The 20,316-nt window shown below is 34.1% G+C and overlaps 1 protein-coding gene across 1 annotated transcript; it reads left to right on the top strand.

The window, feature by feature from the left end:
• Positions 1–12,724: 12,724 nt before the first annotated feature.
• LOC127849010 (tripartite motif containing 13-like) lies at positions 12,725–18,688 on the top strand. Its single transcript, XM_052381733.1, has 5 exons — positions 12,725–13,107; positions 14,365–14,932; positions 15,295–15,435; positions 16,194–16,316; positions 18,143–18,688. The coding sequence occupies exons 1-5, from the start codon at positions 12,773–12,775 to the stop codon at positions 18,557–18,559; spliced, it is 1,584 nt and encodes a 527-aa protein (XP_052237693.1). The 5' UTR covers positions 12,725–12,772; the 3' UTR covers positions 18,560–18,688.
• Positions 18,689–20,316: the final 1,628 nt, after the last annotated feature.

Here is a 20,316-nt window from a genome sequence, read left to right as displayed (position 1 = left end):
ACAAATCATCTCTGAAACCACAAAGGTCAAGCGTTTAATAATTGGTATGTAATATCATCTAGGGGTCATCTATACTAAGCTTACTCAACTCATGCCCCTAGAGTCCAGGCTGGTTACATTATTTCTATAGATTTATTTAGTAGATAATTAAAACAATCTCTTCTGAAACCATTTAGGTCTGCTGTTATTTTTTTTTAATGTAAGGTGGTCCTCTTCCAAGGTTGTTAAAATAATGACCACGTGATAAAAATTGGCCCCGCCCAAGGGCTTTATTGTTTTTCAGATAGGTATACGTTGAAAACTGTATATTCTTCTCTCAAACCGCAAGGCCAAACATTTTGAAAGTTGGAATTTAACGTCTAGTAGTCCTCCTTTCATATATAAAGTTTGCAAAAATATGTAACGCGTTAATTGATCTTATAATTAATCTGGACCCCTGATACCCTTTATGTAACATTACTCCTTTTGTTCTGATGGATTACACATGATAAATTTAGTATATTTTTGTCATTTTTGTGTATCAATTTTTGGAAACTGTGTATTATATTATTATTAAATTAAGCAATAGAACTTTTTAAATAATGTAACTTCTACTTTTATTGAATTAATTAATTAAGATTCACATAAATAATTACCCTTTTATTTATTTTGACTTTTTAAAATTTCAAACAAGGGTATATTAATACTTCCTGGTTTATCAAATTTACTGAAATCAGGGAAAATACTTAATATTTGTTGGCGCAGCTGCCTTACCCAGGTTTTCGACTTAATTGACTTTTTATAAGCCTATGCAATATTGCTGAAATTTGCCATGAGTAGGCCCAAGTAAATGACTTGAATTTTTGCATTTGTTAAGAATACCTAATTAAAGCAAAATAAAAGTCAGTATGTTTCATAAAGTGTTAAAATATAATATGAAAAACTGGTCGATTTACTTTGTTTTGCAGTTCAGCGTAAAGACATTACGCTTTTGGGAAATCCCAACTATTTAATGAGATTTGTTGATATGACGAATAGACACAATTTTGATTCAGCTACTTATACCAGTATACCTGTTGTTAAAAGTATTGCACTAAGAATAACTAGAAAGAATTAATTACGTAATATTGTCGAAATATCAATATTGTAGGCTTATATAGTTTTACTGTCGGTTTGAATAAAATGTCTTCTAAGCAACATATAAAATATTCAATTTCAAATTAAAATCAAGATTTGAAACAATGCTTACAAAAAGACCATAAACCGATGTTGATCTGCCACCACCGTTATAAATGGGTACTTTCTGAGCTGTTTTACCAATTGTTAATTACGGAATCAGGATAGTGCCATCTATAATCTTGCTCTTCTTTTATCAAGGGCGACACACGAAACGTTATACGATATTTTGCACGACACACGAAGCGACACACAATATTTTGCGCGATACACGAAGCGACGCGCGAGAATGTATCACGAAATATTGCCCTTGTGTATTTAGCCCAAAAGGCGATATATCGTGGTAAACATCGCGTGTCGCTTCGTGTATCGCGCAAAATATCGTGTGTCACTTCGTTTATCGCGCAAAATATCGTGTGTCGCTTTGTGTTTCGCGCAATATATCGTGTCACGAGTTCAAAGGGCGACACACGGAACACGAAGTGACACACCGTGCTTTGCGCGACAAACAAAGCGATACACGATATTTTATTATTCAAATATCGCCCATATTATCCGAATCTCGTGTATTGCTGTCTAATTTCAGACCGCGAGACACGATACACGAAGCGATTGGGGGGTACAGATAATTTTTACAAGGGAATTCATATTTTTTAAAGGGATATAATCAAAACAATTAATCAATCAATCAAAGCGGCGCAGTAGAGGGCGTTGTGTTTCTGACAAACACATCTCTTGTTCATTTGAAGGAAGTATTTTCTTAGCAAAAATCCAGTATAGGCGGACAGTTTCATCCCTAAGTAGCCTGTGCGGATTGCTAATCTGAGAGTACACTTTACACACGTGCATTAAGTCCACATTTTTTTCAGAGCGAGGCCCTTATTTTAAGATAAGATTATCATGATGAGTTTCACGTGTTGTAGGTTGTTCTAACGCCACATTTATTTTTACCATTACAACGTTAATCATGAATCTGAAAATGAAATATCATGAATTTGAATACATTAAACAAAATTGTGTAATACGTGTTTACGTAACACTACAATAAAGTTTTATTTCAAGTACCAGTATATTTGTGTACGTACAGTGTCAGTACTTCTGTTGCTCCCTAGTTGCTTCCATATGGTGATTTTTCAATCACTGCATTCCTTATTGGATTGTATTCATTTTGTTCTGTTTGATGAACATTGAACGAACTATAAATGTGACTTCTAGAGAGTTAGCAAGGTTTTACTGTAGCCATATAAGGAAACCTACCCCCTCCTGCCACCTCCACCCCACTCCCTGATGGCCATATTTTCACCAAATGGAAAACATTTTCAAACTCAACTGAGATATTATTAGAACAAATATTATGTCTAAGTTTCATGAAGATTGGATTATAAATGTGACTGCTGCAGTGTTAATTATTTATTTGTGCTTTTAATTAATTTGACCTACTGATCAAGTTTTTGACCTCACATGACCTGGTTTTGAACTCCGCCAATATATCATGGGGACAAATGTTCTGACCAAGGTTCATGAAGATTTGACTATAAATGTGGCATCTAGAGAGTTAAAAAGGTAAATGTTTACGAAAGACAAATGGCCATCACAAAAGGTAATACAAATAAAATTAATTTAGTATTAATGATCGACAAAACATATTATTTAATGTCAACCATGTGCATTTTTTACTCGCCTGAGCACAATTTTCATCATTATGTTACTGGCGTCGTTTTATTAATCATTTGCCCATGGACCCAATTTAAAAATAAAAGTTCGGGTAAAACATATAATTAAACAATAGTTGGACTAATGATGTTGAAAATAAGGTCAAAAGGTCATACAATAAATTCAATGACCTGTTAAATACAGTTTGTAGATTCAACGATACATACATACCAAACCTTTGATGTCCTATTTTTTAAATTTTCTATGAATAATATAGCAATTCGGCTTGAAAATTATAAATAAAAATCAAATTCGTTATCTGTGTTTGTATTTGCTTTGGTCAAAAAAATGGGGTAAGGATTCCCATAAATCAAACAAATGTGGGCCTTAAACCTTTTACAACCTGCTACAAATTTTGTCTTTAGGTGACACAAACTTGTCTGAGAATTTACTTGTTAAGCTGCACAATTCATTGTGGTTGTGCAATTTTTATATCTTTTTCCAAAAGTTGCTTTAGTCAACTAACATGATTATTGCAACATGCTGTAACACAGATTTTCTGTTCTCACAAACTTGTACGAACTAGTCTAGTTGTACATTAATCTCCAAATTTGTAGTAACAAGTCTAGTTGTACATTTATCTCAAAATGTGTACAAACCATTCTAGTTTTAAATTAATCGCTAGACTTGTTGCAACCAGTATTGTTTTTAATTTATCTCTAAACTTCTTAGTACCTGTCTAATTTTACATTTATCTCCAAACTTGTAGTTTAGTTGTACAATTTATCCCCAAACTAGATTACTTTTCCATTTATCGCCATACTTACAGGAACCAATCCGTTTCTCTGGGAAAACAAAGTTAAAAACACGTGCACCGTTAATTAATATGATATATATATGTGTGTCATCCCAGATAACTATGTGAAGTCCATACAGGCTAATTAGGGAGGACACTTTCCACTTAAACTGATTTTCACTAAGAAGAGACTTCATTTTGTACGAAAATGCCATGAATGTGGAAAGTGAAGTTCCTGATAAGCCTTGCGGACTGCACATGCTAATCAGGGACGACACACCTGCATTAAGCCCTGTTTTCCAAACTTGTGGCTGATTTATCTCCAAACTTGTAGGAACCAGTCCTTTTTCCAGGAAGTCTTCGCATGAATTTAGATCCCCTCGGAGCCCATGATGATGATGCTTTGCGGGTATTGCTTGATCACGCGCACTTGAAGACTTTTCTAGAAGGACTGCCGGGCCAGCTTGAGTATGAAGTGGGGGAAAGTGGTTAAAATCTGAGGTACTGTGATTTAGTTAAAACCTATTTATTTTAGCTCAATTGTATCAAAAGCCTAAGAACATTTCACAATTATTTTCTATATTTTAATCTTTTCATAATCTTTATATCTCAGTGTCGCTAAGCGTCAGATGATCTGTCTAGCCTAGTCAATAGAAATTGCCGCCATAGAGTCTTTTGATTATTTTTGCTTTGGCAGACTTTCGGCAGATTTATTCTGAACGCTAATTTTTTCAGCTACAGTCTAGCCATGAACGTATTTTCTTAACAAAAATCCAGTGTAGGCGGAAAGTGCCATTTCTGATTGGCTTGTGCGGACTGCATCGGCTAATCTGGGATGACACTTTACACACTGGCATATGCCCTGTTGTCCTAGAAAACTCTTCATTCATTCTCAAAGTGGGTCAGCGTCAGCTGATATGTCTCGCCAGAAGCCTGCTCCGCAAGACGAAGATTCTCGTCCTCGACGAGGCGACTGCAGCAATGGATCTGGAGACAAACTCACTCATATATGACACGATCAGCTCAAAGTTCGGGGATTTTACCGTGCTCAATATCGCTCATCGGCTCAACACAGTCATGGAGTACGATAAGTAAGTGATGAATGTATGATAAATCAAATGTAAATCTGGGAAAATGGGGCTAAATGTATGCGTGGAAAGTGTTTTCCCAACCTCCCCCTAGGAACTAGTGGCCTGGGCAGTTCACTTATCTGGTACACTTTACAGACTGAATCACTCATTTTTGTCACAATCAGCGCAGAATATGGGGATTGTACATTGCTCACTATCTCTCATCAGCTTAACACGGTCATTGAGTACGCAAAGTAAGATGTTAATCAGCCTTGCTCTGGATAAACAGGGCTTAATGCATGTGCATGATTAAATGTATAACAATATGGTTGTTTTCTGCTAATTTACATTAGATTAAAACAAAACTGACCTACATCTGTGTGGTAAAGAGTTTTCAATCAAAATAAAATGTATTGTCAGTATGGGAATACTCATGTCACACCAATATATATGAGTCTCAATATGGGAAAATTGGGCTTAATGCATGTGTAAGTGGGTAAAGTGTCATCCCAGAATAGGCACAGGCTGATCAGAGACGACACTTTCCACTTTAATTTGATTTTTCGTATGAAGAAAATTTCTTCTCTAAGAATTCCCAGTCTAGATGAAAAGTATTGTCACTGATTGGCCTGTGCGGACATCAAAGGCTAGTCTTGGAAGACACTTAGCGCTCATGCATTAAGCCCGGAGCGAGACTCATATCTTTATTTCATGACAGGCTATGATACCCAGTATTAAGAAAAACATCAAAATAGTTAAATATTTTTTATTGTGAAGCCAAAGTGCTAAAAGCTTGAAATAGCTTCCACTATTTGTGAGTGTATGAGCATGCGTTCATCTTGTAGTTTTAAAATAAATGATCCAAAATGGTCATATTGTGAAGACAGCTTGCTGCGTGTAAGACCCTTGCTAAAAAGTCAAGGTTATATACTTCGAGGTCAAAAGTCGAAATTGAGAACTTTACAGCCTGCCCATGCTGTAAATTCATCATTTTATTTTAAAATAGTCACAAATGTTAACCTAATGCAAATAACATGTCAGCTGAAAGACCTGTCCCAAAGACTCAATTGTCAAGGTCATGCTTAAAGGTCAAATGTCCTATATGACATTTTACTTCTTGTCTGGATTGTAAATTGATCATGCAATTTAAACATAAATAATGTACCATTAAATGTTCTCCATATGGAGATTATGTTCAGGAACTAAGCCCTTGCTTAAAAGTCAAGGTAACATTTAGAGGTCAAATATCAAACATGTGTAAGGTGCAGCTAAGGGCATTGTTTGCAATGGAAAATTCATAGAATAGTATTTTTCTGTCATGTTTCATATGTTTTCAGAATCCTTGCTCTCAGCGATTGAAGATTCCTGGAGTACGACCGGCCCCAATTCTTGTTGGCAGATAACAACTCTGGTTTTTATGCCATGACAAATGATGCAGGGCTCGTGTGAACAGTCTTGTAAATAAAGGTACGAAACCATATAGTCATATAATTTTGGTGAGCCATGTACACCGTATTGGCCCATTTGTTTTAAACTAATTCATGGTGAACCGAATATGCTCAAACAAACAGATCTAAAAGCTAAATAAATAAAATAGTGAATAATTTTTTGGGGTTTATATATTGTCTGCTACATTATTCCCACGTTTTCATGTTTTTTTTTGCTGAACTCATTTCTATATTTTCTGCCATATCGATCACATCAAACATAGCATTTTTCATATAGAACAAGTGTAAATTCACCCAGCCCTGGAATTGAACCACACTCCTCCAACTGTGTAGTCCATTGCTCTATCTACTGCACCACTCTGGATTGTGGTTTCAGTGGCATTGAAATTGGATTATGTGGATTTAATTTGATTGAAAGAGCCCTAAATATAGCAATCACAAGACTTGAAAGTGGTTACCTGGCCATAGTTAAAGTCATGTGATTGCTATTTTTAAAAACAAACTTTTCAATTTATAGGATAAATTAATCTTCCATCTGTTACAATCCTTAATAGCTCAAGTGGTAGAGCAGTGGGAGGGTTTGGGAGTTGTGTGCTCTCTTGGTTCAATCCCATGCATATGTGGTTGTACATTTTGGGCGTTTTACAACCCTTCATGGGGAGAGGGGTTTGGGGTGGGGGGCAAAATGGGAAATGGATAGGGTTAAGTTGAGTAACTAAAGAAACAGTAAATACTGATACAACAAATAAATATATGTATATTTTGATGAAAATGTGTTATTATAAGTTTTTTTTCATTAAACATGCTTCTCTCTCCCTATTTTTACACTTAGGAACAAGTTATAACTAACAAATAGTGTCTTTATTTATATTTATTTGTCACATTTAATGTTATGACATAACATCCAATATCACTGAGTATTAAAGAAATAAAATGATTTTTAAGTTACGACCAAGTTTGAGATGGAGGGCTGGTTACAAAAAAATAAAAAAATATATAATAAAAATCAAAGTACAAGTTACTGATTCTTAAAGTGGTCCTTATTCCTAACGCCCAAATTTAATGAATGTCCAAACAGTCCACTGATATTGTCTAATCATTTTTTAATTGGTTGGCTGGTCTGGAACGATCTCGTGACTCCAAACAGGGATGGACTAAACTGCTTCTGGTCCCTTGTGCCAACGAAGACCGTGCCCCAGTCCCGAGGATATGTTACGAGCTGACATGGGGCAGATAACTACACTCGATTGTCAGAGCGAGCAGACTCGCCCCTTAAATGATATGGGACTAAGCTTTAATAATTGTCGCATTGTGAAAAGAAAATGTGGGAGAGATAAACTTTGTGCTGTAATGTAAACAATGTTAAATTGAATCAAAAGTAAAAACTCTTTCATTTGCAATATGCGTTTAATTCACCCAGTTACACGTATTTACTATTCTTTTACAAATGAGCCTTGTTCTGGGAAAACAGGGTTTAATGCATGCGCGTAAAGTGTTATCCCAGATGTGCAAGTGAAGTCCGAACATGCTAATCAGGAATTACACTTTCCACTTAAACTTGTTTTTTGTTACGAAAAGAATTTCTTTGCAGACAGCATATGTTAATCTGGGATGACTCTTAAGGCACAGACATTAAGACCCGTTTTTCCAGAGCGCGGCTCAAATATAATGAAAATTTATCTAAGAAAATCGCTTGTGTATTTAAATAATTACATGCAGCAATATGCTGGCAAAGGTTGTTCATAGTACATGGCTTTTTAAAGATGATAAATATGTAAAATAACAGCCTTGTTTTGCAATCAAACCCGTAGCTTACATATCGAAAATGACTTTATAAATGTGTTTACATTTTGCTGTCGATGAATGCCATAGTTTTAAGAGCTTTGTTACAACTTTAAGTGTAATAACGATCTGAATCGTAATAAACGTTATTACATTATTACAATTGCGTGACAACCGGAATGACGCCTGAAAGTGTAATAATAAACTTATTTATTGGTTTAAAATTGCATCTGATCGCATGTTCAAACACAGATTATAGATTATTGCAAAATATAATGCATACATGTATATACAATTGATATTAATAGGGTAATACGACATATGAATGACAAAACATGTGTTCTCATACAACCTCAAGTGTAATAAAGTTATTACACTTTCTGGTGTTATAAAACAATTCAGGGTGACAAGCGATTGTAATAATGTAATAACTTTATTACAATTGAGTTTGTATGAGAACACATTTTTTGTCATTCATAGGTCGTATTACCTTATTAAGGTACACTTACATAGCGTTATTACAATTCGAGTTTTCAAGCAATTGTAATAATGTAATAACTTTATTAAAATTCCAGACATAACATATTTGTTAAAATAAGGCTGAACAGATTGACGTCGTTTCCAGTCCTTAATTTTTAAAGTTTTAATAGGCATGAAATTATAAACATTTCATTTATTGATCTTTTTGTAAGGACATCCATCACATGTTAGTTATGCTTGTAATAGAATTAGGTTCTTTCACTTGACCAAACTTAAATAAGGCTTAACATCAATTGGTAAACAACTGGCCGTGCTACTCAAGGAATTATAACAACAGTCATAGGCTTTATTTACCACAGGGCAAAATTCCCTTTGGTGCTCACCTGATACCCAAAGGAACTTTACTATTCTGAGCGGCTAATGTTTCATTATTGACATATGAGATACACTTCCACCCCACCCCCAACAGTGTTTTTTTAACAGAACAACCCAGATATCATAAGTAAAAAAGTTCTAAGCAAGTTTGTAGATTTCTAAATTAAGAATAATATTGCGTTTCACCATTTAAACGTGCAGAAAAACGAAACTATACATACCCCACGTAATAAAGCGTCCAATCGTTACGGAAGAATGATTTTATCATGACCATGCTCAGATGAAGTCAAAAAATAACATTTATTTTTTTTAATCAAAATCTTAATTCCTTACAGAGATATTCAAATTTAAAAAGTGTTGCGTTTGAAAAGTCTCCAAGTGTAGTTGTTTTCTGATTCTCTGATAAATATCGTTCAAATCGACACCACGATCTCTTATCTTTGACAATGGATTAGGAAAATAATCGTTTCTTTCTCACAACCGCAGTCAGAATTTTCGCGCCATTCGAAAAAAAATGTCTGCGAGCGTTTCAATGATGGTGACTGTTTCGAGTTGTCTGTTTACTTTCGGCTTTTGTGGGAAAAACATCAAATGTTATTGTTCATGGCTGCATAATTTGTTAACTTAAAAGTGGTCTTTTTTAAATGTTGAATTAATTTCGATTTGTTTCGGAACTGGAGAATTTTCGGAACTAACGACCACACTGTATTTATTTTTTTACTTTCAGATTTTGCAAAAATTGCTAGACAGCATTGGAATTAAGCAAAATTGAAGACCTACTTAATGTGTGCAAGAAGTGCCTTAAAAAACATTTTATGTTGATAACAATTTAGATGGCATGAGTAAATTAAAAAGAGTGCCAAGATGATCGGCTGGGTGACTTCACAGATCCTATAACATACTATCAAAGTGTAGATGTCTTCTTCAGGAGTGAAAAAAGTTCACCCATGCTATGCACATACAGATCATAAAACACAGGGTCCAATTTGTGTCACTCAAACAATTGATGCATTATGAGGTTTTGTCACAATTTGATTTGGAGTTTTGTTGCGGCTTTTTGCGAGTGGTTTCATGAACTTGCAGAACGAAATGTGTGTTTTTGTGTTATCTTTTGAAATGTTTTGATAGTTCAGGTATATGTAAATAAACAATAAATACAATTTTTTAGATAATTCTAAGCGCACGATTATGTCCCAAAATATTTTTTCGTTTAGTAACGTCTTCTCCTGCTTTTCTAGCAGCCTCTCCTGTACAGCTGGGCAAATATTAACTTATATTGTATATTCTGAGTGTAAAATCATATGGTGGTCCTCACTCAGTTTGTTAAAATCATGTTCCTGGGCACCAATTGGTGCTACAATAGGGTTTACTTGTTTTTAGATGAATCAATGCAACACTTGTATAGTTAACAAATATATTAAAAAACAACTGCATAACAATAAAATAAACTACATGTATAACTGCTTCATAATGTAACCCGAATTCCCACCACTCACAGCACCACAGTATGCAGATGTGAGCATGTGTTTATTGCATAAATGTCTTTCCTGTTAGTACCTATTAATCATTTATCGTGGTCGTTGATGCTATATGTTAAAATGTTTCTGTACTTTAGATGCATTACAGGTGATTAATTTAGTATATACTTATTATGACTGTTTATCAATGTTTGGAAACTGTTTGTTAAATAATTATAATTAAATAAATCAATACACAATTTTATTAAATGTGTCATTTCTACTTTTAACTAAAACTTAAAGAAATAAATATAACCGCGCAAAAATTACATCTATGGTATTCAGTTTGACACCTAAAAATCTTAGACCAGGAGTCATTTTACTCCTGATTTTTTTCATTGATGGAAATCCCTTGAAATCCTTTACATGTTTGTCCTCCAAAGGCGGTGGGTTACAGAGTCGGCGTAGTCCGACAGTCATTCCGTCCGTCGGTCTGTCACGCAATTTTGAAATTGCGGGGGATATAAATATATTGGCTTGAACATTTATATTAGCAACCAACTTGTTACCTCACTCACTACCATGTTTTCAGCTAAAGACTAAAAGTAAAGTAACAAACAGCTACAGTGAAGAGGACTATAAAACCAACTGTTTAAACACAGAGACATACATGTCCGTTTATATTGATCATCGGCCACAGGACTTTGCGTTGTTTTTATTCAATACGATGTTGTATGTTATATGAAATGGAAGATTTTCCTTAATATTTTTACAACAATATTGTATTAAAAAAATCTTGGGTGTCTAAAAATGCCCCGCGTTACAAAGAAATTATTCAGACATATTGTTCCTAATTTAAAAAAATAATAATTGTATACAATGCAGTCATAACTCTTTCTCGTAATTTTACAGTTATTGTCCTTTTCAATTTCATTCTAAAACTTTTAGGTATCAAATACAAACGGAATAGGTATGCAGCTTGAATTGATGAGAAACCAGCTCGTAAAACTGAACGGCCTATACTCTCATAAACCTTATTGCATGGGTATTTCAAGCATGACAGTAACAGTGCTGGTTAGGGCTATAAGATATAATGTTTCATATGAGTTTTATAATTGTTCCGGTCATTTGAGTTTATATTGGTTCTTGTAATTTGAGTTTATAATGGTTCCAGTCATTTGAGTTTTATAATGGTTCTGGTTATTTGAGTTTTATAAGTTTTCAGGTCTTTTGAGTTTATAATTGTTCTTGTCATTTGAGTGTATAATGGTTACGGTAATTTGAGTTTATAATCGTTCTCACCTGAGTTTATAATGGTTTCGGTCATTTGAGTTTATAATTGTTCTTGCCATTTGAGTTTATAATAGGGTCGTTCCATTAAAACAATGGCTTGCAGGGGAAAGATCAGTTTTTCATGTATGGCTATAAAAACAACTTGTGAAATATCTGTATTTCTTCTTCAATGCTCACGAAAGTTGCTAAGAACATTTGTGTCATTATTGTCTTGGACTAGTTTGAAAATGATTACTGTCTGTTTAAAACCTGTCCACCATTGAGAAGGGCTGTTTTATCTTTAAATTGTTAAAATGAACCATTATGAAAACTCGAGTTGTCACAATTTTTTTCCCCGATCACCATTAAACTTGCTTAGATAAGTTGTTCTGATAATATCTCGAGTGAGTTTAAAAATCGTTTCAGTCTTTTGAAACTCATGGCTATAGTGAAACTTGCATGAAATATATCGGTACTTAGAACATGTGTTCTCGTGATATCATGGCTCCCTTCTGAGGCGGCTATGGAAACAGAACACAAGGTGCTCATATTAGTGAATCCGGTGAGTGACTTAGGGCCTTTGATCCACTTGTTAGAGCTATTGCCATTTGCTAAATTTTATATTGAAATGTTGTGCTGGGTCAATCTTGAAAACTGTAAATGTAATCGTCTCTATAACATTATATTAATTTAAAACCAAACTTGCAATTCCCATTGACAAAACAGCATGGGGTGATATTTCAGGCTTGATTAGGAAAGTTTAATTAATATTTAAGTTTCATTAAATAAGCTTGTCTTGTATTTTTCGTGATAATACATTAATTAAAGCTATTTTTTAGGATTAACTTTGCATTCCCGTTATGAACTGTTACAAACACTTACTTTTTATACCCATGATATCAAGTTCACTGAAGCCAACTATTCCTATTACTTTAGTAATTTAACACAGCCTTAAGTTGAAATATTTCCGTTTGTATGTCCTTACAAACCAACCACAATCGCATGTCTCAATTGGTTTTATACTACCCTACAATTCACATAAATGATAGATTAGACAGCTACTTTGGCTACCGGACTTTTAACCTTGTAACAAACTTCAGTTTTATCTTTGTTTGATAGTGGTTGTGTTAGATGTTATGTTATGACAGACTATGGACAAAAGCTAGATGGGCTTCAGCTCATTACTTTAGACGACCAGCATTGGGAGACACCACAGTATTGACTTTAAATCTTTGGTAAAAAGATCTCCAGTTGCTGTTTTTTTTTAAAATCTCATTCAGTAAAATGGCAACTTTTTCACAATCCACCATTGACAAGGGATCTGACATGGTCCAAGACTTCTTGTGCTCGACCTGTGAAGACAAGAAATTGGATTCAATGGCTGATTTCTACTGTGAATCGTGCGTTAAGTTTTACTGTGAAAATTGTATAAATATGCACCGCAAGTTGTTTACAAAACATGCCCCCTTTGGAAGGGGAGATATGAATAAATGGCCAGTGACCAAGAAGGTTGAAGAATTTCTTCTGAAGTGTGATGTTCATAAAGGAGAACACCTTAACAAGTTTTGTTCTGAACACAGTGAGCTGATCTGCGCAAATTGCGCATTCCTTAATCACAGGTATATTTTTACTTTACTTTAATTCAAAACAGCACAATTAAGAAGCAAATGTAAGGTTTTTATATTTCTTTGCAAAGAAGTCAAATTATTTGCAAAAAAATAATGTTATTATATTAATGAAAGATTTGTTATTCCAAGAGTGCATAAATTTGTTCATGTACAATAATTATTGAAAGAAGACTGCAGTTTAAAGCTGACTTTGTTAATCGGTCATCGATGTTGTTGTGGATTTAAGGGACCTTTTTACATATGTTGGCATGTTTTGAAGTTTGTCGTTAAAGGTAAACATTGGTACTAAATAGCCACAGTATAAACAAGAATACAATTAATAAAGAAGAAGAGTAAACCTCAACTCGAACCACTGACCCTTGGAGTACAAGACTAGTGCTTAAACCACTCGGCCATCTGCACTCACATAATAAGTGGTCAATTTTATTTATATAAGCAATCCCCGTAATGCCACCAGCGATTTTTTTCGAAGTATTTTGGAGCAAAAAATCGATTACACCAATTTCCCAATATGAAGACTTCACGACGCGAATTTTCCCAATTTCAGGGTTTATCGCGCATAATTTTCACAATTGGACTTGTAGCGGTACTTTTCCCAATAGGGTTAAAAAAATGTCTGGTCACCAAATATAATGAAAAATTTCCCAATTATTATAACGTTTCGCGTTTGTTACCTTTATTATTTTCGGATTTTTAAATCGGCAAAATATGCAAATAATCGATATTATAGAGTGTTGTCAATGATCTCTACTTGCAAATGTCATAACAACACCGCAAATTTGGAAATCTGAAACATTTTTTATCAAGTTTATCAATTTAACGAAACGTGAAAAGGTCCTTTAAAATATAACATTAAGCGTATGTGGCTCTATGTTTATTCATTCATAGACACGCAACAAGTGAACAATAAACTATGAAGCATAATCATATAAATACCAGATAAACTGTAGAAACAACTCTTACAGGATCTAGTATTCAGTATAACACAGTAATGTCACTTTAACTATTTATTAAAATGTGTAACAACTGATTTTACGTCCAGTAAAATATCGGACGAAATGAATGTAGGTTTAAGATTTAAATAAATTAATATTTGTGTACATACCATATTGACCTATAGCTGGACTCTAATATATAATATTTCATACACTGGTTCAACCAAAGTATTTTTTTAATATCCCCACGACAAAAGCTTTTAAAAATTAAGTATTTTAGTATTTTATACATTTTTTTTCAATGTTCTTTCAGACACTGCCAAAAGGTAACTCTTATATCCGACATTGTAAAAAGTCAGTGTACAGACCTTCAACATCTGGCAGTTTCTATCCAAACTATTCTGAAAGAAATTAAGAAACTTCAAGACAACAAGGAGGCTAGCATTCAGTATGTGGAAAGTTCATATGATAAGCAGTTACGCAAAATACAGGAAACTCGCAGAGACATAAATGCAACCTTAGACATGATTGAACAGAAGACATTGACGGAAATGAAAGATACTCTTACCAAATTACAAGTCTCTTCAAAAAGCGATGTTGACAAATGCATCAGGCTTAGGGATGAATTAAAACAACTTCAAGATGCCATACAGGACATCAGTGATAAAAGCAAGCTGGAACTATCCTTTATAGCGACCCAAAAATGCAAGGACAAAATAGAACAGTCCACCACTTTTCTGAAGAAGAACCCACTTCAGATCAAAGGCTCAAAAACATTTCAGCTTAACAGTAAAATTAAACAGTACTTGTCCAAACTGTCAGGTCTTGGGAGGATTAAACACAGTACCCAGCCATCGATGGCACAAGAGAATCCAAACAAGGTGTTTACCGTGCATATAGATTTAATTTTAACGTTAGATCACTGTGTCAAGTTAAAGAAACATTTGTTAACACTCTGGAGTCCCATTAGCATATTCTTTATGAAAGTAGCTCAAAACTATTGTTTTATGAATATTATGGTATCAGTCCATTGAAAAATATAGTCTCCATAACACAGGAAGTTGTCTTTATACTGCTATAGTAAAAACCTTTTGAACACTCAACAAGTCATCCTTTTTGCTTACAAATCACGAATCTTGCTCCGAACCTAAAAATATAACTGTGTTGTTTTGATGTCTGGGCTGGTTTTTCCCTACGAGTCATGTGTATAATTGATCATGACAAAGCACTTTTTTTTTTACAGGAACCTATGGTTGAGCTGGTTCCCAACTCAGAAAACACCGTAACGAAGGAACCGGTATCAGCTTGTGCCCAGCTTCGAAATGTTGTGATTGTTAAAGCAGGCGAGAAAAATAGACCAGCCTCTGAGCAGACTTCAAGGTATGTTTGCATCTTTTGCGCTTCTTTAGCAGGGGATAATGGTTGAAGTATAATTATGTGTTTTATTTAACCCTTTCCCTCTCTTTGATTCATGTGTAGTCCATTTAGAAAATCAAATTAAATTTTAGACCTTTCCTACAAGATTCAAATTTTAAAAGCTTTATTTCCACCTTAAATATAATGATTAAAAGCAAAAAGCATAACCCCTAAACAGACTTTAAGTTACTCTCAAGGTGTTCTGGTTATATGCTGATTGCATATTGCCATGTACTTTTTTTCTGAGCGTCAAAGGTTTAGCTATGTTACCTATAATAATATGTTGGGTTTTAAGTCTCCTAATTCACTGAGGACATTAGGTGAACTCTCAAACTGTCTGCGTTTAATCGTTTTTCAATTACTCAACAAATACACTTACTTTGTTTAAAAATGAACACAAATAATGTGAAAGTGTTTAACCAAATGCATAGTTGTAGCTTACTTTCATGCATGTTAAAATTAGTTGAAAAAATATATTTGAAATTGCATACAATTCATTTGAGCCGTTTTCAGAGAAAACAGGATTTAATGCATTTGCATGAGTGGCTAATCAGGGACGACACTTTGCACCTTTATGGGTTTTTTCAAAGGAAGTCTCTTCCAGTTTAGGCGAAAAGTGTTGTCCCTGCATCTGCACAGGCTAATTCAGGACGACACTTTAGGCACCTGCATTAAGCCCCATTTTTTCAGAGCATTGCTCAAATGCAAATATTTTCTCCTTTTAAGTTTTTTAGGACTGTGGACTTTGCACCTGAGTTTGCTAACCAGCTAGTTGCCGAAGCCGTGAATGCTGCCGGTCAGGCTTTCATTACTGCAAAATCAGTCTTCAAAACATGGCAGGACAAACAGGTTTGGGCAGTGTAAAAATTGCTATATTTTTAGTTTATGTTAGCTCAATGTGATCTTTTGGGATGGCAGACAGACAGGCAGGCAGGCAGACACAATTTAAATGTGCATGGTCTTTATGCTAATAACGCACATTATTCTCTGTCACCTAACTAGGAATAACAACATAACATTAAATAACAAATAAAGTTTAGAGAAAAGTATCATTAAGAATTGGATTTCTTTTAACAAAAGATTCTTCGATAAATGTACACACATAAATTATTGAGTCATCACATGAAACGAGTAACTAATGGAATTTATATACAGATGGGTTGATATTAAATGTATGGCGTATATTTTTTATCTTGACTCATTGTAACAGCGGAATATACGTTTGAAATGGTATTCATCTTCTAAATCAAAGTAATTACAAAATAAACAATAACTTGAATTTTGTCCATATCGGGCATCGTACGTCGTCAACCTTGCCGTGTGAACATTCATGAGGCCACATTTATTGATATTCCCACTCTTAATGACACGCGGTCAGAACCTTGGTCATATTGATAACTCATCCGAGTTCAAAACAAAGTCACGTACATAGCTAAATGCAAGGGCAAATTAAAGACAAAGCCTCTGAATTGTTTAGAGGCAACTTGTATTTGCCAATCATCATACATGTGTACTTTTAATATCTTAGCTGAGTTAAAAAATGGGTAACTGTGGTTGTTAACTTCGTGAAATCAACAATAAAGCTTGTGAGCACTTTAGAGACCTTTTTTCTGCTTCAAGTCTTCATGAAAGGTGGTCAATACATAGTGATATTTGTTAGCATAATCTTCATGAAATTAGCTCAAAACAAGTGTTCTTATGATTTCTCTACTGAGTAATATGGCGTTAGTCCATTGAAAAACATGGTCTCCATGAAACAGGGAAGTTGTCCATATACTGCTTTAGCAAAACCATTTAAAAACTCAAGAAGTCATGTTCTTACCTACACATAATGAAACTTGCTCCGAACATATTGTTTGTAAAAAAAACAACATGGCTGTCAGGTGTTGTGGTAATTTTTCCTTATAGGTCTCTTGTGACACCTTGTACACACTGCCTGCTCAGATCTGTCTAGTTCTTTTGGGTCTCAGGTCAACGCATTAGACCTTCTTTTTTAAAAGGTGCCTTTTTAAATTGGTTTGTGTTTCCCTGTGTCCATCAACCATATATGCACTTTTACCATCAACCATATAGGAGTGGGCTTACCAGTTTACTCTGCCTTTATGCCAGTCTGCTCAGGCTAAAAAGGTAGAACACTTTCTAAACTTGATTTTCATTAAGAAGAGACCTCATTTAAAGAAGAAATTCCGTAAACTCGTAAAATGTCGTCCCTGATTAGTTTGTGCGGACTTCACTGGCTAAACAATTCCATAAAATCGGAAAGTGTCGTCCCTGATTAGTTTGTGCGGACTTCGCAGGCTAGTCTGGGATGATACTCTATGCATTTGCATGAAGCCCAGTTTTCCCAGAACCAGTCTCAATTATGCAACCATGTGGTTCATATTTACCACTGAAATATTAACCAATAATTGGCAAACATACACTCCTTGATTGACAAGGCTACATTTCCTAGTTTGTTTAGCATTTTTATTGTATTGTTCAATTTTCATGCATCTTTAAACCAGAAAGTGATGAATTGTGACATCATATTTGAAGCAATTTTCGTCTTATTTGTGCTATATAAAAGTATTTCCTTTCTTGTCCTTTATTGGGCTATTATGGAACGACTCTAAATTGCATTAAGCATAGTTTTCTCAAAACTCTACTCATTTTATGTTTTTCTAACTATTTCATAGGAGGCCAATACACAAGAGATGGCAATGAAATCCGACGAAAATTCAAAGCAACCACCGAAGGGCTGGAAACCTGCTGGTACCCAATATGTCGCTCCAGATGAAAGCGGTTACATCCCTCAAAAGTCTGATTGGACCCCGCGTAAGCGGGATTTTAAGCCGCCGAAATCAGACTGCAAACCTGCTAAACCCGAATACAAACCGCCGAAGTTGGAATGCAAGCCTCCAGAAGAAAACCAGGCTGCGGCCCCCAAGAACCAATGGACTTCCCCGACCGCAGACAGACCGATGGCTCGGCTGATGGAGATGGGGTTCTTCGACACGGCTCTGAATCAGCGTCTGCTTGTAAAGTTCGACAACAACATTCAGAAAGTTGTGCAGGAGCTTCTGACCTTGAAGAACAAGGATTGGTCGCAGTAGTCGGTAGGGAAATACTTGAAATGTGATACTGGTGTGATTTGAATATTTTATAGAACATTGTCTGTTGTTGACTATTATTGATATTGTTGCATGTTTTGATTGATTTGGTAATTAATTGTACGTCTATATTATGCAGTTGTTAATATATATTTTATTTTTATATTATTGTGTTAAAAGGTTTTCCTTTTTTGGTTATAAAAAGGAAAGGTTTTTAATAAGTTGATACACATATCTCAGGAATAAATTTACAATAATAAAAAAAAATTAAACTAATAATATTTGGTAAACTTGTTATATTCTTATAATGAAACAGGTTTTTTAATAAAATGTCAGAACGTGTAAGGAAAAACTTTCTGTATTTTGTTAAAATAATCCAAAAATGATTTTCTCTGTTTTCAATTAAAACACTTGTCTCTGATAGTTGTGTCAATAAGTCAGTCAGCTTTTTTGATGCTAGGAACTTTCAGAGATAGTGTCTGCATGAGTAACAGACACAACCTAAATGTTAAAAAAAATAAAAAATGAGATTTTCAACATTTCCCATTGTATGTGTTGATGATTGGCAATAGCAAATACATATAAGTTCATTTTGTTTACCAAGTTCCATTAGTTTAGCTACACAAATGAAAACTATCAGTCATGTTTCAGAGAGATTAAATAGAAAATTGTTAGTTTTTTTACCATAGCAAAATTACTTAAAAGCATTATTTTATATATTTATTTGTTATCAAAGTTTAAGTTGTTTATCTATAACAGTTAGAATATCAATAAAATCTATGACATGCAAGTTTAAAAAAAAGTCATAAAGTAGAACCCTTCTTATGAAGATGTGCCAAATTTTAGCTCCAGAAGTATACTAGCTTAATAGATTCAAATTGATATAAGCCTCTCTCTAGGAAAACTGGGTGTAATGAATGTGTATATGACTTTGAAGCACAGAGGGTTTAAATTGTTTAACACAGCTTTTAAGAATATCATACATGTTATATACATTTATAGGCACACTATATATACTGAAACATGTAATTGCTTTACTTTAAAAAAATAACAATATTAAATTGCTTGACTTTAACAATTTGTAGCACACTATTCACAAAGAACTTGAAATTGCTTTTTATTTAACAATTTGTATTGCATTTTTTTCTTGCGCGAATAACTTCAGTGTATTCGATTGCTTTTATGCCATGTCTAAATGAAAGTTTTCAAGCTGTAGTCTTACAGGAAAGAACGCGTCGGAAGAGAGGAAACGACAGATGTGGTGAAAGGACAAAAATAAGCAGAACGAGAACAAGTGTAATAAGAATTGACAAATTTACAAATAAGCAAAAGTCTAAGTACTTAGAAAAAAAGGATAAACAAGGAAGATGTTAAAATAAGAAATAGAGAAGTAGTCTTACGGATGAAGAATTCAGAGAAAGGATGAAAAGTTTAGAGAAGGTATAATCAATAAGATGAAAGGAGATCATAATAAGAATTGAGAAAAAGATGGCTTTTAATGAATTTAAAAGGAGGTTTAGGAAGAGACAGATATTTAAGAGAGAGAGTTATAGCTTTGTGAGTAAGATAGTGTGACATATGTAAGCATTTGTTATTTGATAAATTCTAAAATAAATTGCTTGTGATATTTTATGTACATGTATTTACATTGGTAATTTTCATTATATTTCTGGTGTTGTTATAAACATAAACCCTATATTTATTTGAATGTTACTATATAGTCCTTATGATTTCAAATGAGACTTGGTCAATTTGCATGG

The sequence above is a fragment of the Dreissena polymorpha genome, chromosome 10, assembly GCF_020536995.1.
Source record: "Dreissena polymorpha isolate Duluth1 chromosome 10, UMN_Dpol_1.0, whole genome shotgun sequence".
NCBI classification, from domain to species: domain Eukaryota; kingdom Metazoa; phylum Mollusca; class Bivalvia; order Myida; family Dreissenidae; genus Dreissena; species Dreissena polymorpha.
The sequence above is the reverse complement of the archived record's forward strand: the minus strand, read 5'-3'. Positions and strand labels throughout refer to the sequence as shown.